Raw genomic sequence first — 21,369 nt, 5'->3', positions numbered from 1 at the left:
TCTTACACATTGTTAAAATCCAAATATCTTTGTACCTTAAAGTATGTTTTCAAACTAAATGTTACTTGCAAAATATTAATAAAAAAAAAAATAAAAAAAAAAAAATGCAGGCTTTCTGCATTGGTTAGTCCTCCAATATGCATAAGCTCTTTAGTAACAGTAGTAGGCTTTTCTAATACGATAATATAATTATTGCTGTTATCTATGAAAGTCAAGCGTTAGTGTTTTTTCTTCAGATACCCAATTACAGTCAAAAGGTACATAAATGCCAGCAAGGATGCTGTTATGAAAGGCATAGGAGGCCATTTTTGATATCTGAATAAATACTATTTAGTTGTTTCAGTTTGTTATTTGCCCAATAAATGACAATAACATTTTTAGATGTAAACCATTTTTTTTGACAGATTCTGAAAAAAAATTGTCAATAAAAGAAAAAGGAGTTTTTTTTTTTAATCCGATTAATCGAAAAAACATAATTGGCCAACTAATCGATTATCAAAATAATTGTTAGTTGTAGCCCTAGAGATGATGAAGCACCTGCTGAAGTTGAAGAGTAGCCTTTCAAACACCAGCACTGGTCCCGTACTGCTGAGGATTGTCAGAGGCTGCCCAGCCAGGAGACAGAAGACTGCTCCAGTCACTGCTGTACCCAAAAAGCTCTCCAGCACACCCTTCACACAACACAACATCAAGAAGAGTCAAAGAATAATGAGAAAACCCAACTGAGGCTCACACTCTGTGGAAAGAAAGTCTGTTAAAGTGTGTTTAAAGTCCTGTTCACATACAGGATTAGTTTCCCGTGTTCACAGACATCCTTTGTGATTTTATCCCATGCGAAACTGTTCTCTCTCACACAACAAAAGTTTTTTAGTTTAAAGCTACTCTGAGAAACATCATCTAAAGTCCTCACTCTCAGAAATACCTCTGAATCTAAGCTTAATTAATTACTTCATGTACATAACTAATAATGTACATAAGGTTACTCCAAACTTTCAATGGATTTATTATTGATCAAGCACACTGTATCATCTACCTGAGTTCAATAAATTGATTATTTTTACCCATAAATTTAGTGTTGCACATGGCCTTTCATAATGCCCATATATCCAGACCATAGACTCCCACTCTCATGTTAACTAGCCCTGTCCAAATCGATACATGAAATCACAGGCGTCCTCTGTTAATAACTGAAATACAAATATTGTTTGGAAAACTATTTCCATCTGAAGTAGTGCTAATGAGACCTGTTGTTGAACTACCATTGAACAGAGGTGACTTCATGTTACAGTTGTGCTTTGCTGTCTGAATCAATCACGTATGTTTTTCTTAGACAATCTTAGTTAAAATGATCTTTTTTATGGCTAACTCAGGCACCCTCTGTGAAATCTACTTCAGTCCAGGTGGGAATGTCTGTGATCGTGGTATACTATTTAACACTTCATCTGTCTTTTGACCTTCATCAAACACTATGACTAAAGTTAAATATCATATTATGCTACCCGGTACACCTTCATTGAGGGTTTACGTCTTTTTGTTGAGTAAAATAACAAACAATAGTTAGTGGCTAAAATGGTCCTGACATCCAATTAGATGTAAAAGGAATCAATAAGGAGAGTCTCTGTACTACTCAGAACAGTCACTAAAGACCTCATCTTAATTAATTCCCTCATTTAATGTTTTCGATTAACGTTATAATGTACACATAAATCCTTAATAAAGAATACTAATAGAAGACCCTCTGCTACTAGCTGACAAATACTGAAGGGCTTTCCTGAGCTGAAACATTGACTAGTCAATGATGTGTGAAGCAGACCTTAGCTAGCATTCATCTTTAAAACAGCTAAACATATGAACTGAGAGACTTTAACTTACTAACATGACCTTTGAACTAGAGGTAACATTTCAAAAGGAGGTCAGAGAAGAAGCTGCTCCCAGTTTGTGTCAGTTAAAGATTGACCGAGATTGAATTACACTATAATCCCTGCCAAGGCTGGACTGATTCTTATTAAGAAAGAGCACGTCATATACGTAAACTCATGCAGTTTCTCATGGTTCGCAACTGTATCTTCACCTGCATGTTCTCTGTGGCATCGCCCAGCAATCCTCCAAACGTGATGGCATTGGTTACCGTTCCCAGGTAGATGAAAAGAATGGCAGACAAAGACTGGATGTGTAGTGCATCGTAGAAATCGCTGAAGAAAAAGGGGGCTTTTCTTTTGATATCAAGAATAAGGCCTCCACAAAACCTGAAAAACAAAACATGATATAATTGTTATAGTGATTTTCAATGAATTTCATTACATTTCAACATCTTAAATCTGCCGTCCTCTATTCACGAAACATATTTTCTCTCTGTACAGTGGGATTCAAAAATCTGAGTGAAAGTCTGGGATTTAATTTAAAACTAATAATAAACCATGCAACAATTACAAAAATTGCAGGACTTTGAAAAACTGAACATGAAATAATACTTTTTATTATTTCTAGGCAAAAGAGGGGTAAACCAAACAAACAATTTGAAAGTCATTTTAAATTTTATGAACTATTATTTAGATATATCAGTTCTACGTTTAACAAGTTATTTAAAAATATCAAATACTTTAAATAGTTGTATGTTTATTGCTATTATTAAATGTTAACTGGGATAAAAAACTATTTAACACAAAATACTAACAGTGCATAGATGTTTCTAAAACCAAAATTGGGACAAACTTTTACTGTACTAGATAAAATCAAATCTAATGATAACAGTCTGTACTCCGTAAATGGAGCACATGCTGACTTCAGTGTTTTTCTAATATTAGGATCATTCTAGTCATTTTAAAGAGTCAAACAGACCTTTATCTGAACTAAACCATGGTGTTCAGAGGTTTGGCATGATCTGTCCCTTCAGAGGAACTTTTACAAACATTAACTCACTTCCCCGTCTTCTTCAGCTCCTCGCCTACTGCGTGCCCCCCACCACCATGTCCACTGCTGTGAGGCGTATCTCCATTCATCTGTGCGCTATCCCCTCCAGCATACATGTTCTTTCTGGACAACATAAACACACAGAGATTGTTTAACACCACACTTAATGTTATTAATGCTCAAAAATAACTGTTATAGAGGAGGAAAGAAAGATGACAAAAGACGCACTCAGTGGACTTTTCTTCAGTCATTTTAAAGTCCCCAGCCTGAAATAATTTTTTTTTTTAAAGCAAGCTCATACACCGGTGGTACCTTACACAAATGTCTTATGCAATATGAAATCAAATACAAGATAGACATGGTAATGCCATTTTATTCTTTAGTTCCTAAAATTACAATCTACACTCACCAGCCACTTTATTGGGTACACCTGTTCAATTGCTTGGTAACACAAATTTGCTAATCAGCCAATCACATGGCAGCAACTCAAAGCATTTAGGCATCTAGATGTGGTGAAAACGACTTGCTGAAGTTCAAACCGAGCATCAGAATGGGGAAGAAAGGGGATTTAAGTGACTTTGAACGTGGAATGTTTGTTGGTGCCAGACGGGCTGGTCTGAGTATTTCAAAAACTGCTGATCTACTGAGATTTTCACGCACAACCATCTCCAGGGTTTACAGAGAATGGTCCGAAAAAGAGAAAATATCCAGTGAGCAGCAGTTGTGTGGACGAAAATGCCTTGTTGATGTCAGAGGTCAGAGGAGAATGGGCAGACTGGTTAGAGATGATAGAAAGGCAACAGTAACTCAAATAACCACTCGTTACAACCAAGGTATGCAGAATACCATCTCTGAACGCACAACACGTCGAACCCTGAAGCAGATGGGCTACAGCAGCAGAAGACCACACCGGGTGCCGCTCCTGTCAGCTAAGAACAGGAAACGGAGGCTACAATTCATACAGGCTCAGATAGATTGGAAAAACGTTGCCTGGTCTGATGAGTCTCGATTTCTGTTGCGACATTCAGATGGCAGGTTCAGAATTTGGCATAAAGAACATGAAAGCATGGATCCATCCTACCATTTTCTTGGCACACTTTGGGCCCCTTAGTACCAATTGAGCATCGTTTAAACGCCACAGCCTGCCTGAGTATTGTTGCTGACCATCTCAGACTGGTTTCTTGAACATGACAATGAGTTCACTTTACTCAAATGGCCTCCACAGTCACCAGATCTCAATCCAATAGAGCACCTTTTTGATGTGGTGGAACGGGAGATTCGCATCACGGATGTGCAGCCGACATGTGCAGCAACTGCGTGATGCTATCATGTCAATATGGACCAAAATCTCTGAGGAATGTTCCCAACACCTTGTTGAATCTATGCCACGAAGAATTAAGGCAGTTCTGAAGGCAAAAGGGGGTCCAACCCGGTACTGCGACCATTTTTTGAGAATGTGCGAGTAAAAATTTGACGTGGTCGCACTTGTGCGAGTGCATGGTCTGCGCTGCTCCAAAGCGTCTGCTTCATACAGCACAAGCTGCAGAGCCACTGCACATTATAGCAGGAGTCAGATTTCACTGATCACAAGAAGAGAGGCGCTTTCAGCGCGAGCATTTCGTGGGTAGAGCCTGGTTTATACTCGCTGCGTCAGCACGGGCGCGATGATGCGCACGGAGGATTTGGTTTTCAAACTAAAGTAAAAGACCGCTTCTTAAACCAGAGGAAGTGAACATGTTGGTATTCTTGTAGAAAAAAAACATGCAAGTCCTGTCAGCAACAGCCAGTTTAGTTTTAATTTTCTTTTTTTATCTTTGCCGTTTACCTCACGTTACGCTATGGAGGCTTTCCTTACTTTTTTAATATTATTATTATTATTTGATTCCTCAGTGTTTGCTAAACATTCTGTAATTTATTAGTCGTATATAATACAGCATGTGATGTGTCCTATGCCATGCCTCATCTTATTAGTTTTTGTTAATAAATGTTATGTAAGACAGTTTGCCATTGCAGCCTATGTTCCTGTTCACAAAATTGAAATCACAAATAATACAGATGAAAAAGAAATGGTTGAATGTTGAACACTTTTGTTACCATATAACTATAAACTATGATAAAAGTTCATCAGCATCCATTGATTAATCAAATGTTGTATCAAAAAAAAAATTTAAATAAATAAATGCAACCAAATTATGTGCTCGTAAGTGAGAAAGTTAGTCGCAAAAGTGTGACCAGTGGTAAGAATGAGTCTAGAGCCCTGGTATATGTCATGATATTTAAATATGTTACTCATTTAATTATCCATATGACATAATCATTTAAAAAACAAGGAAGGAATGGTAGATATAACTATATGATGATACATAATCTGATAAAATTATCAAACAATAGATCAAATGATAAAATACCAGATAAAAAGACAGACAGAGATACAGAACGACTTACCGATAGATAAAATCGTTAATTGATCAAATTATAAGATAGACAGACACACAGACAGACAGACAGACAGACAGACAGACAGACAGACAGACAGACAGACAGACAGACAGACAGACAGACAGACAGACAGACAGATAGATAGATAGATAGATAGATAGATAGATAGATAGATAGATAGATAGATAGATAGATAGATAGATAGATAGATAGATAGATAGATAGATAATTAGGGGTGGGCAATATGAACAAAATCTTATCACGTTTATGAGAAATTTTATTTCACGGTAATGATATATCTCACAACAGTTATTTTTATTTAAATATGGTCTTTATGATACCAATTTATGATACCATAGAAATTTCTGAATTCTTCTCACCAGTGTCAGTACCACAAAAAAAACGAAAAATAGCCTAAATTTAAAAAAAAGTTTACTGAAGACAAGTCAGCGATTAAATAAGAATAAGAAACTAATTACAAGCAACAGGACAAAAAAAACTACAGTTGAACAAATAAATTAGGAATGCTACAAACACTGTAAAAAGTAATAAAAATGTACAAAAACAATCCATATTCTTCACTGAGTAAATTAAATATATAATACTACTTATCACAGTTCCAAAAGTGATTTAGCTGTCACTTTAAAAGCTGCCCGGATCCAATATATTGTTACACGTGTTTTTTTTATTTCTTAAAATCAATTGTTTTTAAACTGCAAGGTTTAAAAACATGTGCAACCAATAAGCTTTCCTGACCACAAAGCACAGCAACATCATGTGAGTGTGTAACCATGATAGAGACGATCATCTTTACCGGTTGGCAACTGAAAATTATAAAACAATAGAGAAAACAATACAAGAACAGAGCAACAGATAAAAGAACTAACCAAGGATAAAACAATTGATGACAGAACTGTTAGATAGATAGATAGATAGATAGATAGATAGATAGATAGATAGATAGATAGATAGATAGATAGATAGATAGATAGATAGATAGATAGATAGATAGATAGATAGATAGATAGATAGATAGATAGATAGATAGATAGATAGATAGATAGATAGATATTTACATTCAACAAGCTATGAAAGAATGTATGCGTTCTATTGTGTGCAGTGTGTTGTGTATACAGTTATGCTGGCATGACTGACTGTTGCAGGCACACAGCTCTACTTTATGGGTAATGTGGGCAGGTACAGATTGAGTTGGCAGGATGAGGAGACAGCCTGCTGTCACTTCACCTCAAGCCAAAGAGAAGTGACGTAATTAATCTAATTAACCGCAGCTTTGCTCCTCTACACTGAATGAATGAATGAATGGATGGCCTGGCCAACTGGCCTTTGAAACTACTTCCTGACCGTGTGTGAAATACATTATGTAACACACTGTATATGGCTTAAAGGGTTTGGCTACTAATATATTTTTAAAAAGACACGCCCATTTTACTGAGTTTCTACTTGTCATTTGTAACAATAAAGCAACAAAATTACTTTAACCCTTCAAAAACTGGGAAACTATACAACTGACACATAAAGGGACAGCCTCAGAAATGCTATTTCACCATTGATTGAGTCATTTCAAAACAATGGAACATTGATAGACTTTGACGTGAAATATTGGTGGGGCTTCAGCAAAAGAAACTGTGAGAGGCTGGAATGGGCTTCCTACATCAATTACCTTTTATCTGAGGAAGGCAGGGATTTTGGAGGCTCTATCCTGATGGCAGGGTCCCATTCTCCAGGAGGGAGGACAATGACCTCATCCAAGAACTCGTCAATGCCAGCAAGGAGATCTTGTCTGTCCTTGGCTTTGTACGCAATTTCATGGAAGACCTTGATAAGAGAACTTTGATTACTGGCCAACTCTCCCCACACATGACTAATTCAAGCACAAACCTTTTTTCTTTTCTTTTTTGCTATATATTATAACAGAACATTTCAGGCACAGCTACTCAGCATCAAAACATAAATGGTGGGTTCAAACATTTAATGTTTGGGATTGACAGGTCTGACTATTGAATTGACCTGTTTGAATTGGTCTATTCATAGAGGAGCAGCTTGAATACTGCTTTTAGGATTTAACTGAAGACAAGCACCATTTCTATTATGGCGATAATACAGGATAATTAAAACTTTTAGAAATTAAAATAGCTAAAACTAAAATAATAATCATAACAAAAAACGAAAGCCAACTCAAAATAAAAAAGACTAATAAAATAATAAAAAGCATAAACAATTACTACAAAAATTAAGCTACAATAAATTAAATAAAAAAATATATAATACAAAATATTAGTAAATTAGTAGTTTAATAGTACATAAATGACATTACTGTAATCTGTAACAGAACCAGTGTTCATTTAATTAAAAAAAAAAAAAAAAAAAAAAAGCAACAGTATTTAGCACTCTTAAACCATTTTCTGCTGTTGCATGAGCAAAAACAAATAAACAAAATTAAGCAAAATAGGACACTAAATGTTCTAAGTTTCATCTGTACGTACCTCATCGGACATCAGAGTAGCAATGGCTCTACCAATTTCATGGTATGACTTGGCTTTGCCTTTGGGTCCAAGAAGAATGAATAGAAACCTGGGGAAGATAACAAATTTTATTAAACCTAAATTAAAACATACACCTTTTCTACTGGTTTAATAAAAGCCTCTTTTTGAACTGATCAGTCCTCCACCACTACTATATTTTCCTCCTTGGGTTTGTGGGATGAAAGCAGGTCATACCTGGTGGGCACAGGCACTTCAGTCAGCGCCCCCAACATGACAGCCTGCTGGAGCCTCACAAAGGCCACAAAAGGACTGTCCAGGAAGTCCACTTCTCCAACGAGAATATTGGAAGCTTCAGCATCTCTGGGCAGCTTCTTCATGAACTTATTCTTCAGCTGAACACAAGCAGGATGGGATTTTAATGAAATTCAGTAAAGAGGAAGAACCGGATAAACAAAGTGCACAAATCAAGCTCCAGCACATGACTTCATTAAACATACTGCCCAGCTGGCATTCTCTGACAAGACTTTCATGAAGATGTGAAGGATCTAACAACTGCAACTGTCCAACTAATGGAAATTACAAAGATTGGTGGCTGCATGTGGGATTGTTAAATCTAGGATTCGGCAAGGGTCCACTGTGACTCCTGCATTCTTTTGCTCTCAAAACAGAGGAACCAGTGGTAACCAGTATAAGAACTGTTCAATTAATTTTATTTATATGGGTTGTTGTTGTTCCTACCAGTGATAAAATGAAGGCCAACTTCAAAGGCAGTGGCATTTTCCAGCTCAGACTTTGAGGTCATGCCAAATGGGAAATTTACAAGCCAAAGATAATTAGTACACCCTGCTCACATAACCATAAATTGTTAAGAAACTCCAACTTATGCTTCCAAAGTCATTATTGCAAATTTTAACAGCTAAAAGTGTCACAATTACCCAAGCTTGTTGCATATATAAAGTACTTATTACTTGCAATAATGTAAACATTCATTATTTTTTAACAGTAAGACTAGCTCACGTGACAGAAGTCTATCGACATGTTAATTATAAAGCTTATAAAATCACATTTGACAGCTCTGCTGAGAACTTGAAGATGGGGTTACAATGTCAGTCATTAATAAACCAATTCCCCAGTATACTTCCAATACATGAACATAATAACATTCCCTCCTGAAAGTCTTATTGAACAGTCAGAGAAAGCAGTTTCGTTAAACATTGATGGAAGAACATTGGAAACGCAAGGACAATGGAAAACATTTAACCTGGAGCACCTGAGCACATGATGGGACAGACCTCACACTCATCAACAGCACTAGCACCATAGAGCATTTGTTTTGAAGGTCTTGCTTTTATTCCATTATACTGTTGCAAAACCATCCTAACACTGATTATGATTGAAATACTGTTGTGAGAGAAAATAAGCACATATCCTGATGCATTAACAAGTGTATAAATGTAATGAATGGGATGATCTTGTGTCTTGCTCTAGAAAAGATGACTTATATAAACTTGATATGATTTGTCAATTCGGAAAGTTTTTACGACTTCTCAAAAAACCTTGATGACTCCTCTTTTATGAAATATGTAGACACTAGTTAAGAAAAATATTTTATTTGTACATGTAGATGTTTTGAAATCAGTTATGCTCATTTTTCCCCTTGTTTTCTTGTGATTTGGTTGCAATAGAAAGTCTACCATATCTCTGATCATTAAATCTATTCTACTCCCCGATGTAAAGAGATTCACCAGTAAATTAATTTTTTGGTCAAATTACATTTTTATTGTTGTTGATTGACTGGAGTGAACATTTTGTTCAAAATAATCAGTTAAAAGACACATGATCTAATTTCATTGTGCTTTTGAGTGATTTTAAAAACTCCTGTTTGACCAATATGACCAGCCCTACTTTGTGGGGAAAACCTTTATAAACACTGAAATCAACTCGTGCTGGGAATTTAAAAAGAAAAGATACCATAAAGTGACAAAAATGATCATGACTAAATGAAACTAAAGCAAGTGAATAAGAGGTGGCTATAGATAGGAGGGGAGTGATGTCACTGATGTTGACTAGAGGCCAGATTGTAGACAGCATTACAAGAGGAGCGTAAAGGGATGATTAAGGTATTAGAAGGACACACCTTAAACAACCCATAGTGTTTTTCTCTGACTTATATGAATGTTTACCTCTGAGCTTCATTATCTAGGAGTCAAAAAAAGGTCATCAGATGGTTATGTTCCATCAGTTAATTCACTTCAGCAGCACAATATGTTTAATACAACACCATACAAAGCATTTTTTACAATCTACGTGTTCCAATTTTATAAGAGTCAATTTGACCTATTGATATAAATCACACACTCCAAGCAACTTGCATTAACATCAAATATCCCATCTCTAGCTGTCCGGTAGTATGTGATGTGGACAGGCTTAGCATCATCTCTGATACTGTATTACTTCCATCACTAGAGCAGGCAAATATTTATTACCTCAGGCCATCAACAAGGTCTGACAGCCTACATTTTGTGTAGTCAAGCCATGGAACAGAAGACTTCCTGTTGCAGCTAATGTTAATTGAACACTGTCACCTAAAATCTCAGTAAATATCTTTAAATAAATGCTTTACAACTGAGTGCTGCTGTTTTCTTCATACTGTATTTGCCTCCCATAACTCTTTATAAATCATTTTTTCAAAGCTTGAAAGACTAATAAATCCATGCTACTACCTTAAGTGGGCGCTATTTCAGAAGAAAAAAGTCAGGGTATTCTTGTCCTACACTACAGAAAGAAGCCTCAGGACTTCATCCTAAGAATCATGAAATGGATATTAAGTTCAATTCATTAAGTTCAATTAAGTTAAGCTAAATTCACAACAGCAGTTTATTACATAAAGAAGGATTCTTTACATGGGAAAATTGCTCAATGGTCTAAATCACCATACCAAATCACTTAGTACTCATTCATGTTACTTAGGTTACCATTCATTTCCAGAGTCTGTGAATGTCTAATCTCAGAAAGCAGGAATGACATCCTCAAAAAAAGTAAAAAGTGTGACAAGCCATAGTGCATGACACGAACCCGAGCCATCCCTCAATCTGTGTTTACAATCACAATCTGTCCATGTCTCTGGGCCACCTCACACAAGCAGCCTCTCAATCCCCCACTCTGCCAAAAGGGGCAAAGTCTATCAGAGCTGAGGCCTTCCACCAATCAAATCCACACTGGTTTATTCAGCACACAGCACACACACAGAAACACTGTCAAACATTTGTCAGCTATTTCACTTAATGCTGCATTCAGCAAGAAGGGATTCGTTCCCACGTACAAAAGAAAGATTCTACAATTCCTCTGAGGTGAACTTCTGAGAAGCGAGTTAATTTTTATGGTTTGTCACAGATTGACACCACCCTAATGACCTCTTGGTGCTCTGTCAATGAAAGCCCAAGAACTTCCGATTAGGAATGAAAGTCTGTATTTCACACCAGCTATGTCCTTGTGTTAGACACTCCACTGCTTCTGTTCTGTTCATCTAACCTCAATGTCCTATTTTATCATTAGGAAAACATTGGTAACACTATTTCGATAGTCCACTTTATACTTTCTACTAACAGTAAGAAAAGTAACTTTGCAACTACATGTCAACTAGTGGTCATTAGAGTATTAGTTGACTCTCTGCTTAATATCTTCCAACACTTTATTTTGATGGGTCTACAATATACAACATACTGACTGAGAAACTTTGTAAGTATATGTCAAATTATTCTACTAACCCTAAACCTAACCTAACAGTCTACTCTGAGAGTTAGTAGAAATATAGTTGCAAATTAATGAGAATTAGTTGACATATAGTTGCAAAGTTACTTATAGTTAGTAGAATGTATAAAGTGGACTAACAAAATAAAATTGTAAGCAAAACATTGGCTTCATGAGTTTTGTCATAGTGACACTGACTGTGATGTGCACAGATTTTTGGCAGTCCAAATTACATTCAATTGCAGATGCTTTTCGATTTTTACATGTATACATGTTTTTAATATTTGATCATTAATAACATGTTATATTGCATTCCAGAGTTTGGGGTTGGAAAGTTTTTAAATGTTTCTGAAAGAGGTCTCAAACCCAACAAAGCTGCATTTAATTGTAATAAAAATAGAAATATTGTTAAAATTTAAATAAATATTTAACATTTTAATATATGAAGAGTTCATTAGCAAAAACCGATAACTCCGTTTTTAACTATTTTCAAAAATCATGTTTTTTCATTGTGCATTCCAATAAATCTCAATCAAACTGCAGTTGGGTTATTTTGATTAGGTTAAAAAAAAATAACAAAAAAACTGCAAACTAACAAAAACATAACAAAAAGCTTGATTTTTGAAAATCAAACTCTTCATATGTTAAAATTAGGGCTGTCAACTGATTAAAATATTTAATCGCGATTAATCGCATGATTGTCATGAGTTAACGCATGATTAATCGCAAATTTATCGCACATTTTTATCTGTTCTAAATGTACCTTAAATGAATACTTTTCAAGTTTTTAATACTCTAATCAACATTGGCATGGACAAATATGGATGCTTTATGCAAATGTATGTTTATTATTAGTGAAACCATAGTCAACAGAGCATGAAGACTAGACATGTTTCAAAGGTCATAGAAGTTTTTCAAATAACTTGTTCATGTCTATTAGACACATGAAAAAAGAACAGAAATACCAGGTTCCCATTACTTATCTTTCTTTGCACTGAGCAATTTACTTACACAAGCCTGTTTACATAATTTGCACAACAGGGCAGCTCACTTCTTCTGAACATGCAAAATGTACATTTATTATTATATTTGTTTGCGTCTCTGTGCTCACATACCGTAATTTGATGCAGCCAAATTCTCAATAAAACTGTTTTCATATTTATATTTTACTGTTTCTGTTGTCAGACAACGGGATTAATATGAAATAGTGGCTGAAATGCGACCCATTAAGACTAAATAACCAGCTCTCCCTTCCAAGATGTTAATCTGCACAAAAGTCCTGATTTATAATCGAGCCGTTGTCTGATATCAAACACACATAAGATAAAGACAATAGCGGTGTTGTGATTTCGACTATATTTGCATGTAAAATTAGAGGAGCAACATAATATCTGGACTAAAAGCGCTGCTACTCTCAGCCGCTCACTGAATAGAGTAGACGCAAAACCTTGCCAGCAGGTCTCAGAAACTAAATAAGGTTTGTCCAATTGTGTGTTATGTATTGTTGCTAGGCGCTTTTTTTGAAAAAAAGTCTCTGAATCTAGCGACAAAGTCACTAAGTTGGCAACACTGTCAGCCAAGGATATTATAGTTTTGGATTTTTAAATTAGTTTTTATTTTAATATAGTTTTCAAATGTACTATAATTTCAGTTTAGTTTTAGTTAGTTTCATTAATGGTTTTGTTCGTTTTAGTTTAGTTTTTATTTTGTGAACATTTCTATTTAATTTTTATATATTTTAGTTTCAGTTTTAGTAATTATAGTTTAACAGAGTTAATGGAACACTTCCAGTGTAGAACAAACCAAGACATTTAATTTTTAGCAAAGTTGAATGTTTGCAATTTACTACGGAGCCCCTTAGAGCTCATGGTGGTGGAAAGATTTTGGGGTGGGTGAAAAAAAATTTGGGGTGGGAGGAAAAAATATTTTTCAAATCTTTTGCGTTCCCTCGCAAAACTTTGCATTCTCTCGCAAAACTGTTTGCGTTCCCTCGCAAAACTGTTTGCGTTCCCTCGCAAAGATGTTACAATATCCACCACCCCAAGAGCTCGTGGTGGTGGAAAGATTACGGGGTGGGTGAAAAAAATTTGGGGTGGGAGGAAAAAATATTTTTCAAATCTTTTGCATTCTCTCGCAAAGATGTTTGCGTTCCCTCGTAAAACTTTGCGAGAGAACGCAAAGTTTTGCGAGGGAACGCAAAAGTTTTGCGAGGGAACGCAAACATCTTTGCGAGAGAATGCAAAAGATTTAAAAAAATATTTTTTCCTCCCACCCCAAATTTTTTTCACCCACCCCGTAATCTTTCCACCACCACGAGCTCTTAGGGTCTCCGTAGTTTACAGTAAACTCGTGCAAACCTCTTAATAATGAAAATAAAATAATTCTTTACAGTTCCAAACCAAAAATATGCAACTTATGTATAGAATTTATTAATTCATATTCATGTTCATTCATATTGTAATCTTGTTTAATATGCCAATAGTTTACAAACAACAAGCTAATCAAGGTTTTCAGAGTTACTAGACAGTATCAGGCAGTTGAGTTTTTAATCAGGGTTGGAGCTAAATTCTGCAGGACAATGGCCCCCCAGTGCTGGTTTTGAGGAAACATGCCCTGCATCCCAATGTGCATACTATCCACCCTATCTGCCCTATATAGTATTAAAAATTACTAATATCACATAGAATTTAGCATGGACAGTGTGCACACTGGGATGCAGGCATGTTCTTTGCAGTGATTGAAACTCTGTAAACTTCATTTTTGTCCATCTGTGTTTTCAATGCATTAATTTGTTGGATCTTTTGCGCAGCGCCACCTATACACTATACCTACTGTATGTCCCGTCTCTCACTCTATGAACGTACACAAGAAGAAACAATATAAAATGCTTTGAAACCTCATACTACTCACAAATAACTGCGATATGGTGATTTAAATGATGTTTGCACTTGACTTTGACGAGCCGCTCCAGATGAGCAACGCAATCAATCCCGGTTCTAAAGCCCCTTTTACACAACACGGCAAGCGCTGAAAACACAGTGCGGCTATCGCCTTCTCTCATTTTGGATGAGTTTTATACAGTCAAGGCGGTGCTCGTATCATGGACTCGAGGCGGACGAGTCAGCTCATCCAAAAATGTTAATTCTGTGTCTGTTAACTCACTCTCATGTTGTTCTCGCACGTCAAGCACGCTTTTAAACGTTCATGCGCTGTAAGGTGTGCATTATTATTATTTCCCAAGTCATAGCCCGTGTCTTTTTTTTTTTTTTGAAGCTAAAACGCATTCTTAGGACTCCGCTCACGTGCATGAAGCCTCTATTTCCCTAAACAACCACAGGTCCGATTTTCTGACACAGAACAAGAGTTTATTAAATCACGAACACAATGATTTTTTTGCTAATTATTATTTTAGTTAGTTTTTCAGTTACTGTTGTTAGTTTCGTTTAGTTTTAGTTTTTCATTTATTTAGAAATTTAAATTTTATTTCAGTTTTTTTAAATGTTTTTTGACCAATAGTTTTAGTCTTAGTTTCAGTTTTCGTTTGCGAAAATACCCTTGCAGTCAGCATCTCCATTTCTCCAACTACGGCCTAGGCAATGGGTCAAACAGAAAAGGAGCGCTTTGTTTATTGTGCATTAATACAATTAGTACGGTTAAAATGAGTTTTCTTTTACGTTTGACAGCCCTAGTTAAAATTTTATTTATTCCTGTGACAGCAAAGCTTAATTTTCAGCATCATTACTCCAGGCTTTAGTGTTACATGATCCTTCAGAAATCACTCTAATATGCTGATTTGGTGTTTAATAAATATTTAATGCTATTATCACCATTGAAAAATATTACAGTTTACTATTTCTGTGAAAGCCATACTATTTTTAAGGATTCTTTGATGAATAGAAAAAGAATAGAAAGTACAAAATAACAACATTTATTTAAAATTGAAATCTTCTGTAACATTATAAAAGTCTTTACTGGCACTTTTAATCAATTTAATGCAGACCTTGCTGCATAAAAGTTTTTTTTTTTTTTTTATCTTCCTGGCCCCAAATACACACACAAACACGTGAACAATCTTGAAACTGGACTCACCTGATCTTTCTCTGGTTTGTCTGAGATATCGTTCAGGCTGCTTGATGTCAAGTTGCGATGTGTGGTGGTTGGGCTACCTAATCAAAATTTATGAAAATAATAGACACAAATTGAAACTGTTCCATTATTTTAAACAAAGCTTTAAAACAATAGTCTACAAATAAATCCAAATGCAGAATAAGCAAGGGCACTGAATGTCAGATGAACCGTTGGGGAATCAGTGGGACTGACAACACTGCACAGAACAGTCATTTTTGAATTTTTCCCACAGGCTGAATTGCTTGAGTCCATGCTTTTAAAAGTAAAATAACTTAAACAAGGAAAGGTGATGTGCCAGGCAAGAAAGGATCCTACTGAAAGGTTAACTATTAACCTTGCAGTGTCCAAGTCATTGTCATCATGCTGTGAACAGCATAACAGGAGAACAGTGAAGCAAAGCATTCCCAATGTCACAGACTTATATTGACTAAGATGTCAGTTTGATGCAGCCAAAAGAAGAAAAAAAGCAGCCAAAAGAAGAAAAAGGAGGCTGAATATAGATGAGGGAGGTTTTAAAAAAAAAGAAGCTTCATTTATGAAGCACTTAAAAAGAAAAAAGTAGTAACTTAAAAAAAGCAAAAGGAAAAAAAACACTTCACATCCACCTTCATATATCCAACATTATCAGATCAGAGCTGCTCATTAATATGGTTATGGTCATGATGACACTGTGATCTCCAGTGGAACGTTCCACAGAAATGAGTCCAATGTGATTATTAGAAGACTTTGGAATTTAAATTAAGGGTCAAGATCACCATAATGGGAAATTCTAGATATGAAAATCTATTACATAATGACTATAGGACTGACTAGCTAGACACAGATAGTCACAACAACAAATAAAAAGGTCATATCTTACAATCTTAAAAATAGTTTCTTTATTGGCATCAATGGTTCTATAAAGAATCTTTAACATCCATGTAACCTTTTCATTGCACAAAAGGTTCATTATGAAAAAAAGGTTCTTCAGATTATTAAAACATTCTTTATAATATGCAAACTTTTGACTTAAAAGTTCTTTGGGGAACCAGAAACAGATTATCAATGCATCGCAGCAAAAGCATCCTTTTGAAACCCTTATTTTTAAGAATGTACATTTTGTATGTTTTAATTTGTCCCTAAGGTCTTATTTAATTATTCAATGAATTCTTTAAATGGTCTAAGAAGATTTGGTTCGTCGTGATATGACCCTTTCAAGCTACAATGCTATTCTATTACGGCTACTGTATGTTACACACTATGTGGGGTGAAGGGACACATATACATGTACTGGCAACTGGTAAGTTGGACTTACTAGGCCATCCCATGCTTGGACTTCCAGGGGCTCGCAACAACTCCTCTGAGGTGCGAGTCATTAGACAAGGCACTGAAGTCTCAAGTGGATTACGTGCTTTTAGTGACAAGTGCAGCAGAAAGGATAAAAGATGGTAAGAAGGGTGAAAAGAAAGATTATTAAGGTGATAGAGGTCTGGTTTTAGAGCATAAAGTTTAGCTAGTTTTGTAAAAGACTGTGACAATGGTGTAAAATCACAAAGATTGGATTTGTTAGATGTAGAAAAGCACAGTTCAAGCAAGTTTGTTTTGTTTTTTCAGGAAACAAAAGTTCAAGTGAATAACATTTATGTCACATTCAAAAAGTCAAATGGTCAATGAATCACAGGATTCATGGTATATTCAATCTAATGAACCTGGAAAAGTGCTGGCTTTGTGTAAAGTTTTATCAATGCACTATTTATCTTAACTGAAGGCATGCAAATATAATTGCCAAAAATCGAATGATCCTTTTGACCATTGCTTTATTTGGAGTGTTGTCTCATCTTGTCTTTTAAACATGGTTCTCAGATTAGTTTATTAGTTCACCAGTTCAGGTTACATTCTCAACAATGCAATGCAACAGCCTAATCTTTGCATTACTGAAAAATATATGCATACAGATATAGGACAGAGTAAACAAAATCAAGGACTGAAAAGTTACTATTTAAAAACCCCATGAACTATTTTCATGTCTACTAGCTCATGACTGTATGCTTGTGTACTCCTTAAAAGGCCTAAATTAACCTTAAGCAAATACTGATGACTCATCCTGAACTATAGAGAGTTTTGACCAATCAAACGCTCTCTGGAATGAGAATGTGTAATTAAAGCTTACACTGGGTATTTAAAGACATACAATCCCTTTGATATGTGTCACAAACCTCATGTTGTAAGAGAAAATACACTACTGTTCGAAAGTTTGGGGTCAGTAAGATTTTTTAAGTTTTTGAAAGAAGTATCTTCTCACGAAGGCTGCATTTACTTGATCAAAAATACAGGAAGAATACAGCAGTACAGTGAAACAGCCTCATCTTCAGCATCAGATGATCCTTCAGAAATCATTCTAATATGCTAATTTGGTGCTTAAGAAACATTTATTATAAATCATAAATTTTGAAAACAGCTGTGCTGCTTAATATCAGAAACCATGATACATTTTTTCAGGATTATTTTATGAATAGAAAGTTCAAATTAATATATTTTTTTTTAAATAGATACAATATTATAAATGTTTTTACTGTCACTTTTGATCAATTAAATGTGTCCTTGGTGAATAACCAACAAATAACAAAAAATGCCCCCAAAGTTTTCAACGGTGGTGTCAACACCAAAGAAGGTGCTTGTGAAGTGATTTCATGGAGTCTTTAAACAAACAGAGACTATTAAAAGGAAAAATATTAAAGTCTAAATCTATGCTGAGTCAACAGTGAATCAGAAAATTGGTAAAACATTAGTAAAACAATTATTGTAATCTGTGTGACTAATGCATTTAAATATGTAAAAATGCAAAGATAAGGATGTAAATCTCCTGAATAAAATTTGAGGCGTAAAATAAAAAAAAATTGGTATTCTTCGGTTATCTTTGAGAACACAAGAAAATTCAAAACACAAAATCACAAAAGATAAAAGAATTTTAACAAATTATATTATTGAAAAGTGTGGAGAAAAACAATCCACAAAAGACTTCATAAAACTGAAGAAAAAAAAAAAAAAAAATTATATATAAAATATCTTATAAGGAAAAAGGAGGGTAAAAAATAACTGCACCAAACTGGCACCTATATTACCATTATCCGGGGTGGAAAACAGCCTACTTGCGCTGGAGACCGTCTTGCCAATGTCAGCTAAGGAGCGAAGATTGGACTTCTTGGTCTGGTGGCGATGCTTCCTCAGTAAGGTGTACATGACCTTATCTTTCAGGTCAGCTTTCAAGAGACCGTTCTCAATCTGACTGTCAGTGATCATTTCTGTAAGAGAGAGACAAGAGAGAATGCCAAACAGAGAGAGGCAGACAGCGAGAAAGCAAAATTGGCATTAGAAGAGACCTGCCTCGTGGTTATTTTGCATCTCTAGACTTTGAGAAACTCATTACAACCCTTTCACATAACACTGTTCATCAAACTTTTAACTAGAACTTGAAATTGAACTCTCCAAAGCAACTTTCAGTGAGTGTCAGTGAAGCGACACATTGCCTTCTATTCTTAGTCTTCAGAAGTGGACGTCTAATGAGGCAGTGGCTTGTGCATAAGATTGTCTGGTGGTTCCTGTAAGCATCTATTTTTATAAAAAAAGGGTCAAAGACACGAGGCCCGGGCCCTCGGGCCCTTTTTGTGAATGGTTTGGCCCTTAATGGCCGATCCTTCAATTCATTTTTATCTCAAAAGACACTATGAGGTTGACCGAGCTTAACTCAGCCAAACTTTAAATTTGCTTTAAATTGATAATTTGACTTGACACATCATGCTCTGAGTAAGAGATACGGCTAGGGGATTCAAGAATGTGAATTAATATATCTCATTTGATTGGTGGCAGTGGTTACAATCTGACCCGCCATCTTAAATCCAGAGAGCTGCAGTAAATGACAAATTTTTTTCAACCAATCCTCCTTCCTAAAAGGAAGCTTTTACAAAACAATTACCAGAAACACATACTTTGCTACCAGTGCACTACAGTTATTTAGAGGCCACAAAATTTTCATTCTGATCATCCTCACGCACTGCCTGAATACAGTATAAAAGAAATGGCCATCCTGAATGGATGTAATCACCCGTGCATCTGAGCCCAGAGTTATGGCGAGGGTTGAGAGAGGACTGTATTAAACAGAGCTATGAATACATCCTGACATGTGAGCATTTGGAAACCAAATAAAAATGGGCTATGCTGGCCAAGACCATGCAATATCCCACGTGCCATCTCTCATACCTTACAGTACATTTGGAAAAGTGGAGTCTGATCTGCTATAAAATGTTATTCTTCTGATAATATCTGATATTTATTTTTCCCTTTGTCCACTGACAGAGCTGAAAGCTGATGGAACCATTCTGCATTCTTCTATTATAGAAAAGGCAGCTCCATGATAGAAAAAAAAAAGTGGCTCCTAAAACCTGCTAAAAAAAACATGACTGATGCAAAATGAACAATGCATTAAACTAGATTGTTTCATCCATTTGACAGACATCCTGTCCATATAAACAGTCAAATTGCACAGCAACACGAAATTTATAATACTCACAAATAACACAAATATTTTCTGACCTTTGCATCAAAAGCAGTTTGTGCATAAATCAATAATCAATAAGTCAATCTGAAAGTTACATGAATTATGTAAAAGTTAAATAAAATAATTGTTTTCAAAACTTGTAACCTTCCCTTTTGAAAAAAACAGCATAGGCCGGTTAGGTATGTTTTGAAGCATGGCAGCCGGTTTGAGATGGTTTAAACTGGTCCTTAGTTATAGGTTCTTAGCCATAAATTGATTTAAGCTGGTCCTAAGCAACTAGCTCCTGCTCAGGACCAGCTCATAACCAGCTTATAACCGGCTCAGGAACAGCTTAAAACCAACTCATGACCAACTAAGGACCAGCTCAAAACAGCTGCCATGCTTCAAAACATACCTAACCGGCCCATGTTGGTTTTCTCAACAGGGTTGATATAGACTGCAACATCATGTTAAAGATGATTTATGTCATTGTTTGGCTCTCAAGTCAGTGTAAACGTGGGCCACTGTGTACATAGATCCCTCTGTTGAGCAGCAACACTATTTCGGTGAAAAAAAAAAGTATTGCTTTGTGTGTGTAACCAAAACTGCTTATGGCAGTAGAGCATCCATTGATAAGACAAAACAGCTGCAGAAGAGACACTTACCAACGACCCCTGGCAGTGTGTTGGCCTCTAGGTCCAGCATGATGGTGCCCTTCTCTATACACGTCCTAAGCTCAAAGAGACTATGTAGAGACAGAGTGGCCACATGTGGTTTACTCCACCTCTCCCCACCTTTTTCCACTTTCTCTTCAAACTTTATCCACCTTTGAAGAAAAAAAACAACAGACAGCTGACAGTTCTGAAGTTGGAATGTGAACAGTTCTATATAAAAGTGCTACTGCAATTCAGTTGAACACTGATTTATTGATTTTGGTGCTCAAGAAACATTTCTTGTTATTTGTAACAATGAAAATGTATTTGATTTTCACTTTTGATCATGTCCCCGCTGAAAAATAGTATTAATGTTTGAAGGAAAAATCTTGTGTTTACATAATATATGTATGTGTACTGTGTATATTTATTAGGTATATATAATTACACACACATACAGTATATATTTAAA

At 35.6% G+C, this 21,369-nt stretch overlaps 1 protein-coding gene across 5 annotated transcripts in view; it reads right to left on the bottom strand.

Moving 5' to 3' along the window:
* The window catches only part of slc4a4a (solute carrier family 4 member 4a), a 71,020-nt gene that overhangs the window by 20,641 nt on the left and 29,010 nt on the right, over nucleotides 1-21,369 (bottom strand). For 2 of the 5 annotated variants that reach the window (XM_079417020.1, XM_079417019.1), the window contains 10 exons: nucleotides 20,910-21,070; nucleotides 18,833-19,012; nucleotides 17,026-17,121; nucleotides 15,693-15,769; nucleotides 8,088-8,245; nucleotides 7,854-7,941; nucleotides 7,031-7,185; nucleotides 2,920-3,033; nucleotides 2,072-2,246; nucleotides 538-671 (listed from right to left, as the gene is read on the bottom strand). In XM_079417020.1, coding sequence (XP_079273146.1) covers nucleotides 538-671; nucleotides 2,072-2,246; nucleotides 2,920-3,033; nucleotides 7,031-7,185; nucleotides 7,854-7,941; nucleotides 8,088-8,245; nucleotides 15,693-15,769; nucleotides 17,026-17,121; nucleotides 18,833-19,012; nucleotides 20,910-21,070 — 1,338 coding nt within the window. The remainder of the gene's footprint in view (nucleotides 1-537; nucleotides 672-2,071; nucleotides 2,247-2,919; nucleotides 3,034-7,030; nucleotides 7,186-7,853; nucleotides 7,942-8,087; nucleotides 8,246-15,692; nucleotides 15,770-17,025; nucleotides 17,122-18,832; nucleotides 19,013-20,909; nucleotides 21,071-21,369) is intronic. The other 3 variants (XM_079417021.1, XM_079417023.1, XM_079417022.1) reach the window with 2 other exon arrangements.

This window comes from Barbus barbus (assembly GCF_936440315.1).
Source record: "Barbus barbus genome assembly, chromosome: 5".
NCBI classification, from domain to species: Eukaryota; Metazoa; Chordata; class Actinopteri; order Cypriniformes; family Cyprinidae; genus Barbus; species Barbus barbus.
This window is presented reverse-complemented; position numbering and strand designations above follow the sequence as displayed.